The sequence below is a fragment of the Stigmatopora nigra genome, chromosome 11 (genome assembly GCF_051989575.1).
Source record: "Stigmatopora nigra isolate UIUO_SnigA chromosome 11, RoL_Snig_1.1, whole genome shotgun sequence".
NCBI lineage: Eukaryota > Metazoa > Chordata > Actinopteri > Syngnathiformes > Syngnathidae > Stigmatopora > Stigmatopora nigra.
Genome location: NC_135518.1, coordinates 6,643,551 through 6,665,648, shown reverse-complemented (window position 1 = coordinate 6,665,648; position 22,098 = coordinate 6,643,551). Strand labels below are relative to the sequence as shown.

The 22,098-nt window shown below is 42.9% G+C and overlaps 1 protein-coding gene across 1 annotated transcript; it reads right to left on the bottom strand.

Annotated features, from left to right (window-relative positions):
* Positions 1–481: 481 nt before the first annotated feature.
* Positions 482–21,646, bottom strand: xpo4 (exportin 4). Its single transcript, XM_077728500.1, has 24 exons — positions 21,540–21,646; positions 20,366–20,471; positions 20,134–20,275; positions 19,919–20,057; positions 19,717–19,833; positions 19,254–19,407; positions 13,471–13,583; positions 8,697–8,854; positions 6,413–6,587; positions 6,135–6,311; positions 5,913–6,055; positions 5,288–5,433; positions 5,030–5,207; positions 4,804–4,963; positions 4,560–4,729; positions 4,329–4,503; positions 3,434–3,640; positions 3,276–3,362; positions 3,026–3,206; positions 2,823–2,944; positions 2,608–2,738; positions 2,409–2,526; positions 2,253–2,345; positions 482–1,737 (listed from the first exon to the last, which is right to left on the bottom strand). The coding sequence occupies exons 1-24, from the start codon at positions 21,603–21,605 to the stop codon at positions 1,540–1,542; spliced, it is 3,456 nt and encodes a 1,151-aa protein (XP_077584626.1). The 5' UTR covers positions 21,606–21,646; the 3' UTR covers positions 482–1,539.
* Positions 21,647–22,098: the final 452 nt, after the last annotated feature.

Genomic DNA, 22,098 nt, shown 5'->3' with positions numbered 1-22,098 from the left:
ACGTAGTTCCGAGAAGAGCCGATGATGCGTTCACAAAATGGGAAAGCGCACACGCCGTTAGAGTACTGAAAAGTGTGACTTAAGATGTAATAACATCTATAGTATACATTCTCTCGCCTAAATATTTGTATGGGGAGGGGGTAAAATAACCCCCCGTGAGAGAAATGTTATCTTTCTTTTTTAAATATTTTTTCATGCATACAATTCCTAAATTGAAATAATGTTATCATATTTCCATTTTCTATTTGCCTTTTATTCACATCCTGCATATTTGCTTATACATTTAATTTATGAAACATGTAATTCATTTTGACGTAATTAATTTTACATTTCAATGAGACAAACAGTTTAACTATGTAACCCATCATTGTGGGATAGGCTCCAGCACCCCCCACGACCCAAAGGAAGATAAAGCAGTTCAGAAAAGGAGATGAACAGATTTTTTTTTGTTAGTGCCAATATAAAATGAAAGAGACCAAAATAGTTCTTATACAATCCAACTTTATGTACAACTTGAAACAGGGTCAACACACACAGGAAGGTTGTTGAAACGTCTCTACTCCTTATGGATCTTGGACTTTGTGTTGCTTTATAAAAAATACTCGTCGCAATACAGCCCGTCAACGTCTTTCAACGAAAAAGCTCACCTACTCGCGTATAAAAATTTCAGTTGGACGTGTGGTTCCTTAAACAGAAGCAAAACGTCCAAGGCTTGCAGACGGGAGGCCGGCATGCATGTACTTTCTCGCTGCTCCACGACCGGGCGACATTATTTGTCGTGGGGGACACGTGATGCAAGGCACTCACACACATAGGCACTCTGGAGAGATTTGGAGTATAGTTTGTGTGAATTCTATGATGTACTTGCTTGTATGTTTTGGTGTGGGCGTCCATAATGTCCATTGACAGCAATAAACATCAAATGCATTTTCTTACTGGGCAGGCAGTCATTCAACGACCTTGATTTAACGGCACTCTCGGCAATAGACGTCCACGTCATTTCTATTTTGAGGGACTGCCAGAAATTATACCGCTGCCAATTCTCCCAGTGCAAACAGATTGGACATCTACGGTCATCGGAACGGAACCTCCATGATTCGAATGGAAAAAGTCCCATTAAAGCCAATAGAAAAGCACAAAGGTTTATGAACTTTTTCCTTCGTCTCGGCATTGTGTTTATATGCCATTGTTAACATGTGCTGAATGTAAAAACTTTTTTTTTTTTTTTTAAAACAACTTGAATGTCAATGTGTATGCGTGTATGACTGACTATACATAATGTAGGCATATAAACTGATACATTCTCGAAATAATGGTCCAAAGGCATTTAAAACTTCACACTGAGGGGGAAAAACTTGTAAAAAAAAAAAAATCTTTGTCACCTTCCAATTACACAGTTTGTTGTGTACATGTGTGTGTTCAGCAGCTTTGCCTGGTAGTCCAGTGACCTCCCAGCGAGTCTATTCGTCCGCATCAAAGCTGGACGAATCGCCGTGATAAGCGTCCTGAGCCTTTACCCATAAGTCAGAGCGAGAGGGGTTACTTGACGCAGAGCAAGCCGCCCACGTTGGCCACAAAGTCGTCGAGACTTTTGAGGAAGGCTATTTTTTGCTTGCGCTCCATGGCGGGCGGCGTGCTGCTGGCCGTCAGTGTGTTGAAGGCGGCCACCAGACGCCCGTAGATGACCGCGTCGCGCTGCGACGACAGCAGTGATTCCACTAGATCAGAGTACTCCGCCTGAGCACGCCACAAAAAAATACAAAAATAAATACATCACACCACTGTCCACTTATACTTTTTATTATCACCATATTTGGCAGAATTTATACTATGTAAAATTTGTTTTTTCTACTATATCAATACCATGACAAGATTTTAAGAGCATCATATTTGTCAATTATACAGTCAGGAGAAGCAAAAATATTGACTGTCTTGTAATACTTGAGAAAAGATATTGTTAATATAAGGATTCTTTGAAAATTATGTTCAAATCGCAAAAAATAATACCTATGGTATTCCAATGCAGCCAATTATATTTCTACTGAGAAAAAGCTTCTGGGGATGAATTTTGCTAAGTGACTGATCAAGATTAGTTTTTTTTTGTTTTAACCAAGTACAACCCGCAATTATAAGTAGAACAGTATTTTCTCCATGTGTATGACAAATTAGTCAATGATACCGCGCCAATAATTCTAAAGTTACGATTTCACAATAGTTTGTTGACACTTTTTCAAAGCCGAGTGTCACCTTACCTGATGCAAACAAACAAGCGTGTAAAGAGCTTCTCCGGCTGCCACCGTGATCTCTGTGTTGTGTTTCTGCAGTACCAACATGTCGAAAACCAGCTGCAACAAATGGCAAACATAAACAATGGCACTCTCGCATAACATTTCCAGCGGCGCACCCACCTTGAGGAAGTGCCGCGTGGCCAAGAAAAGGGGCGTGTCCTTCTCACGGTTTTTGGCGCACTGCTCGGCCAATGGGGACAAAGCTTCCAAACACAGCTGACTGACCTCTGAACCCATACTAAACATGTCCGTTAAGGCTTAGCGTTGAATGGTAGGGGAGGACACAAGAACACAAACAGCCTTCACAAGAAGAGGATACGAAGTCATGCCGAGCTCCAGCGAGAACATGAGGCTCTTGAAGAGCTCCTCGGGGAGTTGTGGGATCTTCTCGGGGAAAATCTCGCAGATGAAGGTGATGAGTTTGTAATACTGGTTGCACAAAGACGGGAACTGTGAAACAAAAGCGACAGGGGACCAAAACTTTAAGCCAGCTCAGAAGAGAGAGCGTCGAGCAAGACAAAAAAAATACCACACCTTAAGAAGGTCCTGAGACATGAGCGGGAGGACGATGTTGACGCCGTACAGGACCACGTCGGCGGCCGACACCGGGCGAGCGGACGTCGGCGTGCCTTGCTCTTGGCCGCGGAAAACCTCATCTGGAAAGAGAGGGTGCGGATCATGCGCCAGTTGGGGGGAAAAAAAAACGCTTCTGAAGGCAAAAAGACGAACAGACGCACCCGTGTCGCTGAAGTCGATGAACTCTTTGGACAGCAGGTTGGTGAGCAACTCCATGATGAGCAACAAGTCCTGATATTGGTCTTCCTCTGCTGCGGCGTCACTTCGTTTTCTGCTCTGGTTATTCTTGGAGTAAACTTGCAGTAGCGTCAGGCAAGCCTCATACAGCTTCATAGACTTGTTCTGCGCACACAACACAATGTTATTTGGAGCACTCGGTGGTCTTCTTTGGTGTCCCCAAGAATGACCAACCTCTCCCAGGTAGCAGATCTGCTTGTGGGCCACTTCTACGAAGACTTCGATGATGAGGTTAATGGTCTCCGGCGTGTTGCTGTACACCTGAGACGCGTGCAAGTAGACAGTTAAAGACAAGGACTAAAAAGTGAGCGTCCACCAAGGGACACACCCACCTCCATGAGTCCAATGCAGCTGGACAGAAAGTCCATAAGGAAGGAGAAGAGCGAGGCTACGTTGTCAATCTGAGTAGCCTCGGCGATACCACAGAGGGCTTCCAACGTGGCCACAATTTCCCGCTTGACCGCCTCCTCCTGGCTCATCTGAGCAAAGTTTTCCTGGTTGATCAGGTTGAGGAAGCGCTGCTGCAAAGGGTGCAGCACCTAAACCCCACAAACACAAAACAACGTCAATCAATACAACAGGATTCTAAGATATGAGCAAATACTTTAATTAAAAGGCAATATATTGAATATTGGATGATGGGGGGATGTAAATTCAATTAAAATCCTTATAAGATGCTATCTTATTTACATCTGATGTCGGATTGGTTTTGTGATTGATTTTGTAGCTAGAGTAGCTTCAATAACGTTTTCTTTTGTTTGCAGTCTTTCAGCAGGTGAGTTGAAGATGCTTGCCGTCATGGCTTGCAAGCCGCACCCGTTCCCCTCCGACCCGCCGCCGCGGCAGCTGCGACAGCTGCCGACTCCCCTCGGTAATTACGCGAGGCTTTACGCCCCCTTTTTTTACTACCGTCAGCCGATTAGGACAAAAGACCTCCGGGATGCCGACAGAGATCGAGTTCTCCCTGGTGACGGATTAAGGCGAGCTAGAGATGAACACAATTCAATTCTTTGGAGGGGGCGGGGCAAACAACCAATATGTCAAATGCCTAATATTAGAGAGGGACACTATAGGCAAGTAATGCTCATAAGACAGCCTTGTTAACTCCTTGGCTGCCATGGAGGGAATCTTTATTTTCAGATTTTTTGCCAGTTACTGTGTGGTTAATGTAAAAACAAGATGATTTTTAATGCAACTCTGGCAGCCATGGATTTCAAAACAAGTTACCTCAGCCCAGTACTGTTGTTTGGTGTCGGCGTCCATTTGGGCAAAGCCCCCCAGCACAAGAGCCTTCATGAGGGTCCTCTGCACCGAGCTGGAGAGCAGGTGCAGTGGCGGGCTGCGTCCGGCGAACTGCTTTGCCAGGTTCCACCAGCTCTCGCACTGCACCACCATGTTGGCCCTGCGGTGAGGCACGTGTCAGTTACGGTGCCATCTTTCCACTTTCTCCTTCCTCACCTTTGCCGGTGCTCCACGAGCGTCACCAGCAGCTCCACCGTGTCGTTGGCCAGCTCAGGTTCAGAGCTCCACACTGAAAGATTGGTGATGACTTTCTCCAGCAGGTAGCCCACGATCCATTGGGCGCCCTCCGTGTCGGAGCCGAACGCCGTGCTGAATGGGATGCTCACCTGACGAAAGGAGCTTTGATTAGGGCTCCTTGACGGAAAGAAAGATGAATTTGACACCCTGTTGGTGACGCTACCTGCTGGTAGAGCTTCTCATCCATGAGCAGATAGGTCCTGGCCCAGCGTCTCAGGAACCAAACCACATCTTTGCCCATCTGAGGACTCAGCAGCTGGGTCAAGCTAGCTCTGCTGGCCCTCGACTCCACTTCAGACGTCCTCAACACGGCTGACAGCAACCTAACGGACATGCCTTTATACTTTATACTGTCCTGATTGGTGTTAAAATGACTTTGTTGCAACTACCTGATGACCGAGTCGGTTCGGTCGCAGCCCGGGATGGACGAGGCCCTTTCGCCCGGCGAGCCCAAGATTTGCAAAGTGGTGTTCATGTCCACCTCTGTCGAGCGCTTCACAGAGAACTCCATCACTTCGCGGGGGATCATCGGCGTCTCTCCTTGCGGGTCGTCCGCTAGGAGGTAACCTGAGAGCCAAGAGCGAGGTATTGGGTAAAAAGGGCAGCCAAAGCTTACACTTGTCAGCATTCCGGTTTGCGTCACTCACCCGAGACGAGGAGGAGCCAGTGGATGTCTTCGTAGAGATCGTCCAGGACTTTGCGATCGACCGGCGGGGGTTCTGACGAGGTCATCAGGTGCTGCTGCGTCCGCTGCAGCTGACCGTGTAGCCGAGTCACGCGTTCCTCAAGCAGGCTGAAAGCCACAATATGCATCATTGCTTAAGTTCATTTAAAGTAAATAAATACATAAAAAAAATAAAAAAGACATAAATGTGGGATCAAAATGACATATCCAAATCGTTGACATTCCCTTTAGCGCAGCACCATCTAGTGGGAGTGCCTTTAAATGTGACGTGTTTTGTATCAAATACAGATATAGCACTTGTTACTGACACTGCGCCTTTAAATGCGATGCGTCACATATTCGTGAAAATATGGTAGACAAGTAAAACACATTTTTAAAAGTACTGTGTGCATAGCTTCAATGTTAAAAAATCTTCCCAAATGTGATAATACTGATAATATAATGTATATGACTGACAAACACTATTCAATTCACAGCAAATGAAAAAGAACCGACATGTTTTGACGTGTAGCGCAGTGAATGGCAGTGAACGCACTCACTGACAACCACAAAGTGTAGTAGTGTTTTGGTATTGAAAGTGCACTTACTTGGTGAGGAGGGGGATGCAGTGGTCTGAAGCCACGCGGCCTAGCATCCCAATGCTGGAAAGCTGGTCTGAGAAGAGCTCTCTGTCGTCTTCTTGCAGCTCGTTGATCTCATCGTCCTCGTGCGTGGATACGCCATTCACCGACTGAGCAAAGCCGGGCGAAAAATCGAGAGACATTAGTGTGATGCAGGTTCGCAAAGCCTCAAAAGGGATGGAACCTTACCAGATTGCGGGTGCCGTCGGGCGCGGCCAGATGACACTGGATGTAGGCGTTGAAAACTTGCATGGCGGGCTGGACGAAACAGCCGCGAGGGAAATGCTCCTCGTCCTGCACCAGCTTCAGCCATGACTCCAACAACCGATCGTAGGCCTCCATGTACACCATGTCATCCTTATCCAGCTGTGCGCACACACACAAATGGTGGCGACTGTCACGACGTCGCAATCGTGGGAGGAAAACAATTGAAGCCGAGGACAATTTTAAATGGGGCGGTCACTCACCACCTCCTCTAGGGCGGCGCTGCGACCGAAAGAGCAGGTGAGTAACGTGAGGCAGTTGATGAAGGAGGTGAAGTGTTCGCTCGGCAGTGCCGTCAACACGCTTTTGGGGAACATGGTGATCAGGTTGAAGATGATGTTGGATATGCCCACTGCTTCAGAGTCTTCAATTTCAATACTGACAAGGAAAGAAAAAGTAGTTTTATTTGCATTGTGATGACCTCATGGATGACAAAAATCGGAATTTTACCATTCGTAACATTGTAAAATGAAATATATGTTTCTAAAATTAAAATATAATGCGTGCTCTGCCATCAGCTGGCCACTGATTCATGCCTCGGGCCCAAAGTCAGCTAGGATAGGCTCCAGCACCCCCCCACGACATTAGTGAGGATAAAGAAGTTCAGAAAATGAATAAAATATAATATTGCTCGGCCTACAAAGACATTGTTTAAGAATATTTTTCCAAGAGTGAAGACGTTCCTCGACAGCTTGTCAGTGAAACGTTCTGAAGTTTGTAAAAGACGAAAAGATTTCCTAGGTGGCGCCAATAGATCACTTTGAATTTGCATTCAGCACACATTTAGAAGATATATCTTCTTGTGATAAGATAAAGATTAAGATGGGAAACTCAATTTGTCATGTCAATAGTGAGGCTAAAAAGTTCCATGATGTAAAGTCAGCCATATTTGATCTCAATGGGCATGGACCTCTGAAAATGTGTATGAAAAAGGCATTTTTTAGGGTGGTGTTCCATCAAAACAAGCATGTCAGCTATTTTCACCAAAAAGGACCTGAAGGTATTGACTTGTTTTTATGTTGCGAGGCATTTGTGGTGGTGAACTTCCGTTTTGCACTACTTATAGAAACCCATAATACGATTAGCATTTGTTAAAAGTCCCGTTTTTAGCAAGCCGCTGCTACACAACGGAAAGCTTTGTCCCCGTCACCTTGGCCGAAAGGCACATGGAAACACGCCAGGCCGCGTTAAAATGGCCGATTAAAACTATAAATAAGCCATGAGTCAACACAATGCAGTGCAATGCCCCCATTTCCAACGTGGCCACAGGGGGGAAACCGCGTGAAACGTGGACCTCCACACCGCCACACAGCTGTGGAAAATCGCCGCGCGTTGACTGGGTTCCGAGGAGCAATTTTTTAAGACATTTTTTTGGCTTGACTGGAAAGCTGACCCTCATTTGGCCTCACTCAGGGATTTCATCACTAAATTTAAAAAGACATTACGTTTTTTCTTCCCCCCCCCCCCCCCCTCTATATAATAAACTGCAGACCAGTGTAACATTGAACACAGAAAAATGAAGTTTTTTTCCCCTTCTCGACAAAAATGTGGACTCTCCTGTCCTGCTTCACTAAAAAGCGACATTCCGGGTCGCACATGGTGCGGAAAAAAAGGCCTAAGTGTGAGCAGGAGTGCTCAATCAGCGCACATCGGCCGTCCAGCTTGACTCTGCGTGGTTTTCCGATGAAGCAATCGGAAAAAAAAAAAAACTCCAAGAATAGGTGATTACAGATGGACTGGGAGAGAGTGTGAATGTGGAAGTGGGATGAAAGATGGAGTTGGAGCGGGACCCCCACTTGCCACTGAATTTCCCCAAGTAAGACCTCCTTGAACTTAGATGGGACACTTGTGAACCCTACGATCACTTCAGCAGAAAAGACACTACAAATTTCAAGCAAAAATGAAAAAAAAAATGGTAAAAGTATCATCTACTCATCGTAAAAGGGAGAGCAACATGCTATGTAGGCCTCTGTTAACATAATTTTTAACGCCTAAAAAAGTCCACAAAAAAAAGATCATAACAGAACAAATCAGACTCGAGTATTAGTTGCTGATTTATGCAAACTATTTAAAACAGTGATTTATAGCCCCGAGATTACGGTAATTGAATTTTAAGAAATGCCATCATTCACTCTTCATCAGGCCTTAATCAATGATGGATTTTTTGTTGATTTAATTATTTTTCAGTAAAAAAAAAATGAAGTAACACAATCATAATCAAACTTTTAAGGGGAAAAAAATTACTATCCAATCAATTTCACCTGAATTTCAAAGGTAATGTGCATAAGGAAAAAAGTTCTCAATTAAAACTCAACAATTTAAACTAGACTTAAGTAGGGTGAAGTGAACATATTAACTTAATTAAAAATAAGCTACTTAAGAGAATGAGATGTTTAACTATGTCTTCGTGAATTAATTGACAACTATTAGTAAGTTTTAAACAAATAATCTATTTTGCAATGTATCCAAAATAAATGTTCTACTGACCCATTGATCATGCTGAGCAGGCCCTCCACCAAGTGTCCCAAATAGGAGATTTGGGCGCTTTCGTCCGGGAAGATGGGCCCATGCATGGACGCCAGCTGAGCCAAACACTGTAGCGAGTCTTGGGCCATGTCTGAATCCTCACGGATCTTTCTGTGGACCTAGACCAAAAAAACATCCAAAAGCACAATGAGTTTTCATGGTTCAAAACCGCTTTATACCAACTGTTGTCAATCAACTATACCTCTAAACTCATTCACTCCCATTAATAGCATTAAAACTTCAGTCCATTGAATCTGGCAAGGACCATTCTCCTAGTTAAAATCGAGTGGCATTGGATCTTTGTCAATGCTAGCCAATAAGTTAATAACGAATCTGGCAAATTTAATTCGTAACAATAATAAATAAAAGCATGAAGCAAAGCAAATGGGATAAAATTTCTACTAACTGGTGGCTGCCAAAGACACTTACTCAAAGCGTACAATTAACATCTATATTGTCGTTAATGAGACACAATGAGTTGAAGGTTAAGAGTGATCAAAATGAGATGAATTGGCAGTACAAGCATAAGCACAAGTGCAAAACCTCCTGCCTCACCCTCAGATGACTTGAGAATAAACCCAGTCGTTCTCACACAAACAAAACACCGCCAATGAGTGCTTCCAGTCTGCAGGCAGCCTCAATCAAACCCATATCGGAAGAAACATCCCAATGGGATGGTGGTCATGGCAGCAAACTCAGCAGCATGTGTTTCCATTGACGCCATGCCGCGCGCATCTGGACCTTCACTTCTTCCCTAAGCTTAACGTGTTTTAGGTCGGCATACGGTCCCAACTTCCATGTTCCCTTCACGGCTCAGATGCGAACGCTGTAGCCCTGCACTCCTGCCGCCGCCGCTGCTTCCACGATGTGAAATCATCGGGTGAAGGGAGGCTGAAGGGAGGCGGGAGGAAGGGAGGGACGCTACAAAGCAGCTGCACTAGCGAATGATGTGTTCCATGCCGTTCATGTCTGACTATTGTTAGCGTGTATAAGTGTGTGTGTGTGTGTGTGTGTGTGTGTGTGTGTGTGTGTGTGTGTGTGAGAGAGAGAAATAGATCCATAACAACAGCATTAATGCACACTAATTAATCAATAAACGCCAAAGTCCCAGAAGGTTGTTTGTGCCGTCGTCAAGGTAACTAATGCCGCGCTAATGCCACGTTCCTGAACGGTAGGAAATTCATCGAGATCCGAAGCTATGATTTATGAAGTGCACTAGCAGCAATGTACGCATCAAGACTAACGGTCTTACAAAAAGAAGTGGGAAAAAGCGACTGTTTATAATTGACGTATATACAAAAAAACAAACAGCGGTGGTTATGTGTTGGGCAAAAAGAAATACTTAGGTTTTACAATGTGATAAAAGTTGCTCAAATGGTAAATTTACAATAAATTCCAGAGTGGCTGCTAGAAACATTTTGTGAATCAACTCCTGAGCCTATGAAATGTATTGTTTTTCAATGGCAGTGATGTTTTATTAGCAAATGAATACAATTGAAATTTGGTCTAAAAAAAAGGCTTCTTGGCCAGATTAGGTCAGTTTACACATGTCTAATAACACATTTTCATGTGGCTCATTCGAACTCTTCTGGGACTGCATTTTGGAAACAACGCATGTTATTACAATTGGATTCATAGTGTAAAAAAAATGGCTGACTGCTTTTTCTTTTCATTTTTTTGGGGGGTGGGTCTACCCATAATAGACATGCTTACCAATTTTCACGTAGCAAAGTGAAACTGTATTCAGTGGCTAAATTTCAAAAAGATTCCAAGCCAATCTTTGGTGGTTTATTCTAAACAACATTTGATACTACAAAAGAAGAGGAGAGCTTTTACGAGAGGGATAACAAAAGAGAGGCTGGTAGTAACGGAGGAGAGAGAATGGAGATGAGGATGCTATTTATAGAAGGAGACAAAGCCTGGCTGCTGCGTGTACCCTCTGAAGCTCATCTTTCCCATCGTTTGTCTCGCATCAACACTTTGCTGCAGCCTATTGTCTTTCCATCACAACATGTGCTGACTGACACACTCTTGTCTGACCTTGCCAAATGCCTTTGTATATAAGAAAAGGGCTTTAAATGTAACGTGGGTCTGCATTAGTCAAACATGCATGATGAATTGATCACAGATGCCATCAATCGACAGCCTTTCACTTAGCAACAAGAAATATCATAGGCATGTCTATCGTGAGCAGAGCCACTAAAAAGTCACAAGAAAACTAGCCTCAAAGAACATAGGAGGGTTTGTGATTTCCTAAAAAAATACTATTTCAGTCTGAAATTTGAGGACAAATAATGAAAATTGATTGTTTCACTTGGAACCATGAAAAATCCTCAAGAAAGCCACAAAGACAGAAAATCTTTGCTATTTTGGTACGAATTAGCACTCCTATTGTCTGTAGATAACTGGGATATGCTCCAGCACCCCCGTGAGAATGAGCGCAATGGAAGATACTTAGTAAATTCATATTTCACTGGATTCTAGATCTGTTACTTCCTTTCACTAGTCACAAAATTAGTTAAGTGTGGAGCGGTGATTGTTTTGAAAATGAAGTCCTTTAAAAGGGTGTTCTTCAATTAGTTAATGTAAACCCAACATTAGTAACCGCATGAAAGTCTAAAAAAAAGCAATGCCTGAAAAAGAGACTAGCATTTTAGTCATACTTCAAGAAATCTTCCCACATTTAACTTTGTCTCAGTCATGTGATATTCCCGAGAATAGAGTTCGAGTGCTGGACAGTTCCGCTTTATGAAAAATCAAAACAAATAAACCTCATAATTGATTGTTGACTGTGCATATAAACAACAGCTCGGAGACATCTTAATTACTGGAATCAAACGAAAGAACCTCAAGAGAAAAAAAATTGCCTTGAACAAAAATCACATGGTCTTTAATAAGCCAAAAAAGGGTTACGATGAGTATTCTGGGAAGTGACACCACATCTCCCACTGTTGTTTGTTTGTTTGTTTGTTTTTTCCCCTCTGCTTGATATGCCTTAATGACCATCTTGAAAGATCTGTGAAAAATTCCTGCGACTTTCTATTAGCTTTTGGAAATGCATTTTGCAACACCAAAGAATATATATAAAATGCTACAGCAACATTGACTCAGCGAGTGGTGCGACTTGGCACTGACTGACTGTACAACAAACCCTTATACTACTTATTTATTCTTATTATTTATCCGTCTGTTTGTTGATATTTGTGCACTACATGGTGTAAGCTTTAGATCTCATTGCACTTGTATAATGACAATAAAAGCATTCAGTTCAATTCGACCAATGTGACTTTTAACAGTGGGGGGGCTTAATCTTGGCTCCTTCTTCTAAGCCTATCAATGGAACACGGTACTAGTGGCTTGTCTTGTGTGTCTAAACACCCGTCTCCAAAGAATAACACGCACACGCCGACACACGCACAGACAAACACCTGCTGCCTATCCGCATGTTGGAGACAGTAGTAGAGTCCATTAAATGAAAGAAACCCACAACATGGAGACACAGCACACGCCAACATTGACATAGTCCCCCCAGGGGACGACATGAGCCACCCCCTCCAAACACACACACACACACACAGTCGGACAGCTGAGGGCATCTACAACAACAAACATTTGCGCTACTAGAAATACCAGAGCGGCAGACGAAGCGGAAACCCGACACACGTTTGCACAAGTTAGCATTCTGGAGCTTTGGGTTTTTTGATTCCTTCATAAGTGTAGCTTTTAGCTTGCTGGTCTCTTGGGTCGGGAGCGGGTTTACACTTTTTAAAAAGGTTTCAGATTTATTTCACCTTTGACCTGTTGAACCCATTGGCTTTCATCTAAGCAGTTTTGAGCTGGTATTACACAGACCAGAGTATTTTTAGTATTTTATCACCAAAGACAACTCAAACTAAGGAAACCTAACCTTTCTGGTGCTCTAACAACTTTAGAATTTATTAAGTGGAATCATTGGCCGCCTTTGGCGGCAATTCAAACGATCACTGCCGCCCTTTCATCCCAATGGACATCATCTATAGCTGTCAATGGCCATGAAACCTAATTGTTACATCCCAGCCATCCCATTTGAAAAGAATTTGAAGTGTTTTGCTATCAGTGGAAGCCAATGACTTAAAAAGATGAATCGAAGCATGCTAAATTGTAGCAATTGAACTCGAACATTATGTCCCACCCATTGCTTTTTAAGGTGCCAATCAACTTCAATTTGAATATGAAGACTGAAGTAGTTAACTAATTAGCAGTAAAAGATCACTGACACCCTCCCTGTGATGATGGATTGGACGTCTATTGCGGTCAACAATGAAATGTGATCAATTGCACAAGTTCAATTGAATTGGACATTAATCATATTCAATGGCAGTGAATGAGTTAAGGAAAAACTGACTACTAAATACTTTAAGTTGATGGAGGGAAAGTCACATATTTCATTTCTACCAAAGCCCATTGAGGCTGTTTGTGAAAGTATTGTTTTATATAACAACTACTAAATAACATCACTGTATCATTCACTATAGACCACAGTTTATGAAGATCACCAATTTTTGCAGTGGAGGACTGTATTTTTGGATGTCGATTATTGCTAGTACATCATAAAATACCTTCCATTTCCAAGACATGCCCCTAAAACATTTCAGCATCATCAAATTCCAAATAGGTCTCAAACATTTAAAAGCACTATGTCATTCATTTCCATGCAAACACTTAGATTTTGACAGCAGGCGTGGTGCGTACTCACGGTGAAAAAGAGGTCCATGACTCTGGTGTCCAGCAGCGCCTCCCTCCAGGTCTCGGTGGGCTTGAGCATGACGTTCTGCGCCGCCTCGAACATAGCGATGTAGTGGCGCCCCAGTGATCCGCAGCCCGTTAAGGCCAACAGCAGCATAAGCGCAGCAACAAGGATTTCCCCCCTCCTCTGTCGCCTCGGGAGACGAGCCCGGCGCAAATGTGCACAAAGGAGCAGTCTCCCGACTCCTTCGCGATCGGGACACGCCCCCATCTCGTTCCTCTACCAATCAGCAGCCATTCTGCTTGTCTACTCTTATTTTGTTCTTTCTTTACCACAAATTGGAGATTATTAATTCCGGCATGCAATGAAAACACTTTGAGCCAATCAAAACCAGTTTCAAACATTCCCGCTTTGTAGAAGCCAAGAATAGTTTAAAAAATATATATTTTTAGTTGCCAGTTACTTGGATGAATACATTTTAATCTAAATCTAAATATTTTTAATGTCTGTGTATGTCTTTGTTATGACATGGCATTGAAAATACAACAGGCAGCCCAGTAAAGGAGTGGTTAGCACGTTGGCCTCACAGTTCTGTGATTGAGGGTTCAACCCCTGGTCTGCACAATCAATTCTGGTGCCCATAGTTGGCTGAGATAGGCTCCAGCACCCCCCAAGACACGTGTGAAGATAAGCAATATGGAAAATGGATAAAAATACAAAGGCCTAAATTGAATTTGAGTGGTTGGGAGATCAAAAATGGTAAAATGATCAAAGAAATCCATTTAGGTTTAAATAGACTTTAGGGTCCAAACAAGTACCGTATCTCTTAGACTTAAGGTGGTATCTGAGTATATATCGGAAAAGCCAAGAAACGCACAATTAAGAGGAAAACACCACCATACGAGTACTGGAGTATAAATCACATTTTGGGTGTGGTATTGCCAGGCCAAAGACAAGCAGTATACATACTACCAGCATGCATTTTAAACACTGCTTATCCTGGTGACAGCCATAGAATGTATGTATATGATATATGTGTAATACATGATGTAAATATATATTTAAATAGCAGATTAAGTAAAACATCTGAATTCTATTCAGCCAAATATTGGACTTCATTTCAGCCTTAATAAATAAGTCATGTCTCTGTCCAAAGTTCAAGTTTTGGACAACTAACTGAACCACAGATGGAAGTTGGAAGGAGCGATGGAAGTCGCAGTTGCTCCAAAATATAAATAAAGTGTCAATCTCCTGTCAATCAAAAGTGTCTGAGGCGCTCCAGTCCGGTTTGTCACCGCTGGCCCGTATTGGGATTCCGTGTGCATCATTTGACAAACAAGCCAGCGGAGGAATGCATCATCAAAGCCGAGCGGCGGGAGGCAGAGGGCGGTCGGGTGGCCGGCACATACCGGCCGCCGCCGCCGCCCACGCCCCGCGCCACACACCGCAATGCTCTTTGGGCCCACAAGTTGGCACCTGTCTAACTCAGAGCGCTTGGTATAAATAGCCGCGGCGGAGGCGGAAGACCTCGCTGTGAACTTTGGCGGGGAGGGACGGAATGAGGGCGATGGAAAGAAACTTTGTTCGGGAGAAGACGCAAGAATGCGATTCGCCCGCGAGGGAGTGTGGCGGCGACACGGGTCCGGCGAAACCTCGAGGGAGCAGAGGAACGCTAAATGTGTCGTAACATTTTTTGATGATGCTGTGTCTGAATGAAGACGAAACCCAACTGGGATTAGGGTAAAAAAAAATTGCACCTTCCTAAATGACTACATTTATGCTTCTGATTGGCTGAAAATGCCTGGCGCCAACTGGTGCTTTAACGCACGTTAGTTTTTTAGGGGAAATTCCAGAGTTTGGGAGGGCGACTTTAAAATAACCCTCATCCATGTGGATGTAGGCCAAAAGACATTCCTTATATGCGTACTGGAGGAATAAGCACGGTTTAAAACAGGGGTCTTAAACTTGCAGCTTGATCCTAGATCATCCCGATTCCTCAAAGTGGTTGATGTCACAACCGATCCAGAGCCGATAGTTAAACCTATGAGGTATCTTCTAAAATAAGTAGCACCCGACTGCAAGCAAATAATTACACTACCAAAAGGTGTACTCTTATTCGGTTTGAGTGAAAGCCTTAGCCCACTACAGCCCTGAGAGGACCGGTTTAAGAGCCCTATCTTAGACTAACCCTCACACCGCAGTGTATGACACTCAATTTTTTTTTTGTGTAGCCGTTCAGACACATAAATGGAGTTACACTTGTTAAGTGCATTTCCATCATCAGAGCACTCAAAGTTATGTTATGAGACTATATTGTCAACATCAGGGGCAACCTTGGGTTTAGTGTCAGATACTGAGACGAGATGACCAAAGTGGGGCATCGAGCCCACAACCCACTGGATTGGGAAACAACAACTCTACAACTGAGACACGCAAGGCACCAATTCATCCCAGGACAAATGTTGCCAACATAGTCAAAAGTGAGAGACAGAATATATTATGGCTGCCCAAAGCCAAAGTGCATTGTTGCATAGAGAACATTTCAATGTTAAAAAATCAAATCCAATAAAATTGCAAAGAGATGACAACGTGTCTACATGATGAATATAGTGAATATAAATGTTTTTTTTCCTCAACTGTCCATATAGATTGAGAGGAATGCATCACCCGTATTTTTTTCAAAATAACTTTTTGTTGAAAAGTCGATGAGTCCCACACTCGCCTAGAGGCTTAACTCTAGCGTCCGCCGCATAAGTTGAGTTTCAGATCCCTGCATTAAAGGAACCCGCCGCAGACTTAACAAAGGACACCCTAAATGGAGGACGTGTGTGTCTGTGCGCGTGTGTATGTCATGCGAATGTTTGCCGGATGACGAATGAGCGCAAGGGGAGTGACGAGGACATGTGGCGGCGCTCCGCCGGTATTTTAAAAGACATCACCTGCTGCTGTTTCTAGCCCAGGGGCTGCTAATAACCGCGGTGACGCCTCACTTTTACGCACAAATACACACAAGCATGGACACACGTGTAAATGCAGGTCAACAAGTGAAGAGGACACAAGCATGCGCTATTAACGTGTTAGAAGCCTCTTTACACAAACCACCAACTATATTAGAAACCCAGTGAACTTAAAGCTTGGGTACAAACACATCTACACGTGCTCAATGGTATATGTGTATATGTGTATTTGTGTATATGTGTATACGTGTATACATGTATGCGCGTATGCGTACGGGTGTGTGTATGTGTGTATGTGTGTATGTGTACATATGTACATATGTATACATGTGTACATATGTATACATGTATACGTGTATATGTGTATATATGCATATATGCATATATGTGCATATATGTGCATATATGTGCATATATGTGCATATATGTATATGTGCATATATGCATATGTGCATATATGTATATGTGCATATATGCATATGTGCATATATGTACATATATGTATATGTGCATATATGCATATGTGCATATATGTATATGTGCATATATGCATATGTGCATATATGCATATATGTATATGTGCATATATGTATATGTGCATATATGCATAAGTGTATATATGCATATGTGCGTATATGTACATATGTATATTACGCAGGTATCAAGACTGATATTTTAACGATTGACCACAAGAACTTTGATCAGCCTTAACAACTATAGCATGTTCATTTCTATTGGTAACCATGGCGATCAAAACTTCCAAACAAACACCTACTAACATTTAGCAAAGCACTAACGGCCCCACAGACATCCTATACGAGTGGAATATGAAAAGGAGCTAAATGGCTAGCAGCTGGATGTCTCCTTACAAGCTCTCATTGTGTGCTATCTGCCGCTGCAAATAGCCAACAAACAGATTAGCCAACTAATCTCCACACGGGTGTGCTGTGTTTGTGTGTGTGCAGATAACGGATTAGCAAGCTTCTACTGTATCCTCTATTCATTATGCTTGATCCCACCGGCCGCCTTGCAGTCGCGTATCGCTATGCTAGGACGCGTGCTGGGGTTTAACGGACGCATCCCGCCTTAAATCCCGCCGTGTGGAATAACAATCCGGCACCCGTCTCCTGTTGTCAGAGGCTCCCCGGAAGCTTTGTCTCTAATCAGGGGGATTGCATGTCTTGCTAGGAGTGCGAATACATTTTAAATTTATTTTTGGGGGTAAATATGGTCTGAAGCAGAAGATTCTGATCGACCCCTTGACCACTTTTGCCGCCTGGGCTAACACTCAACCCGAGGCCCGATCTCTCCGAGGGTGGGCTTCACTACCTGGTAAGTCGAAAGGATCTGAAATGGGGCCGTCATGCTTGAATATCTAGCAAGCGCGCATTCCTGTCTACGGCAAAGCAGATGGCGGGCCGGCATATCACAGATATGTGGCAAGGTTAGAGTGGGGTGACTTGATCTGTCCCTCCCGGAGGCCACGAGTCAAGCCCGGCGACGAGTGACGGGGACGCGTTAAACCCCCACTCGAGCTAGCTAAGGGGACGAAGACAGAAAAGGCCCCACTCGTCTGGAGTGCGTTTACTGGCGTTTAAAGGCCGGCGGCTGTCGAAGATTACGGCGGAACCCCCTCGACGCTCCTACTCGCAGGTGGCGACGCTCGTCACTTTAGATCAACGGCACTTGTTTATTTCCACTGGACAAAGTGGGTATTATTGCTAATGACTGGGGAGGGTTATTCAATCATCCAGACAGAAAGGAAATGATTATTAATTTTCTTATACTAATGAAAACAATGACTATTTTCTGATGTTTTTTTTTTCCTAGTTTGGCTGGGCAATTGACTTATTCCCAGGAATGATGTCGTAAATTATGACTATTTTTTGCTCTTACAAATAATTTATAAGTACAATAAAATGTTTTATATTTTTAAAATTTATGACAAATATAAATTTAGAGGGGTGATTTTAGGATGCATATCAAGACAAGGAATGAAATTGACTAGACGGTGGATGACTCGTCTTTAAAATGAAACACACACGCCGCACATTCCAAGGGGAGCTTGCAAAAAGGGGGCGTAATCTAAGGAATGATGCGTGCACACGCACCCACATGTGGACATGTCTTTGAAAGTGATCTAGATCCCGTCAAATGTCAGGCCGGTTAGGATTTAGGATTTGTGCACTCAACATGAGGCCAGCTGAAAAGACAACACATGTGCATGCAAGTTACGGACTACAAAGTGCATTTCTGGCTAATACACACACGCACAGAAATGGAATGCGTGTTAAATGTTGCACCCTTCAGTAGAGCAACCATATTGATGTCAGAGTCTTTGAAACATAGTTTACATAGTTTTTATCTCAAACTAAAATAAGTGTATTGGTCTATTTTAAAAGGAACTTGTAGTCATCTTAATGCAAATCTAAATATAAAAAAAATATTATTGGTAGTAGTTGTTGGGGCCATCACCCCATCATTTTTTAAATTTGTTAAATAGTTTGATATTAAAAAAAAAATAGAACTACATTGATTAATATTGAGGATTACATATATGTGTATATGTATGTGTATGTGTATATGTATATGTATATGCATGTTTTTGAGAACTGGGATGAAACTGGAGGACACGCAAAAAAAAGGCATGGGGAGATTAAACCCTTGAATTTAGAACTGTGAGGCGGACGTGCTAACCACTCAATGACCGTGCTGCATTTGTAAGGCTTCATACCTTCCCATTGAACGTGAACCTGAGGTTGATATTATCGCATAGTGCCTTAATTAGCTACTCTAGCCTGATGTGAAACGCAAGTACAATGAAAGAAAGGATATAATTGGGAGGAAGGAAGTTCCAGCTGAGCACCTGATTGGCCAATGCCAGGTATCGTTGGAAGACGCACGACATCTGAGCGCTGAGGTTCTCTCGGCGGCTGAACTCCTGTAGAACCTCCATGGTCAAGGCAAAAATCTGACGCAGACCCTCCTCCTGACAGCACAAGACAAACAAACCACATTTGGTCTTATTCAATTGGACTTCTGAACAATCAAAAAGTAGCAAAAATTATAGTTTTAAATCAACATCTTAGATAGAGTATATATATTAAATTTAGAAAATACTCAGGTGTCCATATTTGATCAAGTCTTAAAATTAGTATTTTGAAAAAAAATGGTTTTAATGAATTTTCTTTTTTAATCTCTATGCAAAAAAAATAGTTTGTTGCTGATGTATACTTAAGTTTGTCTATAGTTGACTTTGTGCGCTTGGGTTAGATGAAATGAGTGAATGTATTTGAACCTGGAAGAGTCTTTTGCAGCTTCCGTGGAACTCCATGCTGAGCCCAATGCTGCTGGTCTTGCTGGAGCTGGAGAACTCACTGAGCAACGCCGTCAGAATGGAGCACGCCAGCGTTTGCTGCCATTCAAACCAAACGCACGGTCACAATCCAACCTTGTGCTCCCACCTAGCGGTCACCACGACTAACTGCAGCATGCCTTACCACATTGGGGTTCCCACTGCTGATGAGCTGGCCCACTTCCAGGAAGATACTTTTGCAGCTGACCGTCTTGTCGAGGGTGCCACGTTTGACGATGACGGCCACCGCCAGCAACATCTGTTCGCGCACGTACTTCTGCAAGCTGAATCCACAACACTAAATTGTTTTGCTTTCCACAATAAAAGACACAGTGCATTTTGGGGTGGTGCGCTCCTAACTTGGGTCTGTGCAGCACGTATGCGAGCAGAAAAGTTCGCAGAGACTCAATGGCAGCCTTCTCCAGGAGGATCCACTCCCGCACCACCGCCTCCATGATGGCAGTGGCTGCCTCAAACAGCACGTAATCCACCTTGCTACTCTCTGAAACAACAAGCGTATAAAAGTCACATTTTTCAGGAGTTGCTTCATACTCAAGTTTGCATTGATATGAATAGAATCAAGAGGCCTCACCTAAAATGTGTTTACAAATAGCAAAGGGCGACTTGGACTTTCTGAAGGACAGAAAGACATGCTCGGCTTGTTGGCGCTGCTCTGAGCTCACGATTGATGGCGGGGCCTGAAAAGCACACACAAAATGACTTGTTTAGCTAAAATGACAGAAAGAGGAATCATCAAAACATTGTAGGAGTAATACTTACTAGTAATTACCTGATTATTAATGCAGATATTTGCATTTCTAATGCACATTGGTAATTGACTAAATTCTTGCATATTTCCGTTATTAACTGTGCGTGCACTTCTTTAAATCTCATCATAATTGCATAATGACAAGGCATTCAATTAAATTGTTGTGTTCATTAATATGTATTGTCCCTTTATGAAATCAAACTCAAAGAAATGAATGTGAATTTCCATCACATTTTTCCTTTTCTTATCTTACCTATTTGGAAGTATTTACTTATTTTACTGGTCCAAAAAGATGTGTACTTTAAAAATAAAATCTTAACATCATGGTTCATTCAGAGATGAGGCGTATGTTAAAAAGAGAAATCAGTCTCATCGATCATGTTATTCAAAACAAACAGATCCTGTTATAGCATACGGAATTTTATTTTCTGGTGAGGTGAGTTTTCCACATGGGAAAGCCACCTTGTGTCGGGTGGTCGCCATAGTTATTGGGGGGTTATTTTGCAATTTAGGGGATCTTTCGAGGAGTTGTGATACTACTTAGGGAATGTTTAGGGGAGAACATGGTTAGCTTGGTGATGCAGCATGGAAGTCTAAAACCACAACTAGTTATCCATCTGAATATTAATTGAGATTTAAATGGATAATCCGGGAATGAATTAATTTGCGTCATGGGAGGAGAATGTTGTTGTTTTGTCATCAGGAAACCGATTTGAACAGATCGGTGCCCCCACAAACAAGTGTAAATTGATCCAACAACTGGACGTAGATCAGCGGGGCAAAATTTGAGCCAAAGCCGAATATTGTGGCCAAAAACCGTGATGGAAAACGTGACCTGAAGCAGCTTGGCCACGCATCGCTCCTGTCCGCGCTCGCGACCAAAGGATCGCCCTTAAACGATGGATTTTAAAGAACTTTCGCGAGACTAGCCTAGCATCGAAGCATTCGAGGGAAGTTAGCGACAAATCGGCCGTGATAAAAACATTTCACATCTTACCATTAAAACTTTGGCAGCGCTTTCCAGCTGTGTGATGACTTCTGCTGCACCCAGCGCCGCCATCATGGATGCTGGGCCCTTAAAGATGACGTCGGGCGTATGGCATTGTGGGAAATACACTTCTGCCGTGTGCACCTATATATATAATATGTAAACCTCGGTTAATGTAGATCAGTCATGGCCACGATAATCGAAAAATCGCAAAGTAGGCTCACCCCTATTAAAAAAAAGAAAGATAGAAGGAAATGTAATATAGAAATCTTTTCTTTGATGCAATTTTGATTTTGAGGACTCAACAATGTGAACAAATGACCACACTTTATTATCACCCTGTTTGCAGGAGTATTAGTACAGTTTGGAGATGCAATCCACTTTTTAGTTTATTTTTGCAATGCACTTTTTAAATCTATTTTTGCAATCCTCTAATTTCTCCATAAGCAATGCAATCCCACTTTTTCTCTTTCCCAACTGGGTACCTGGCTGCAAATATAGCACCCTTACCTGGAAATGTCTTTCCACATGACTCTTTTTCCAATTTTCAACTTCTTAAATAAATCCT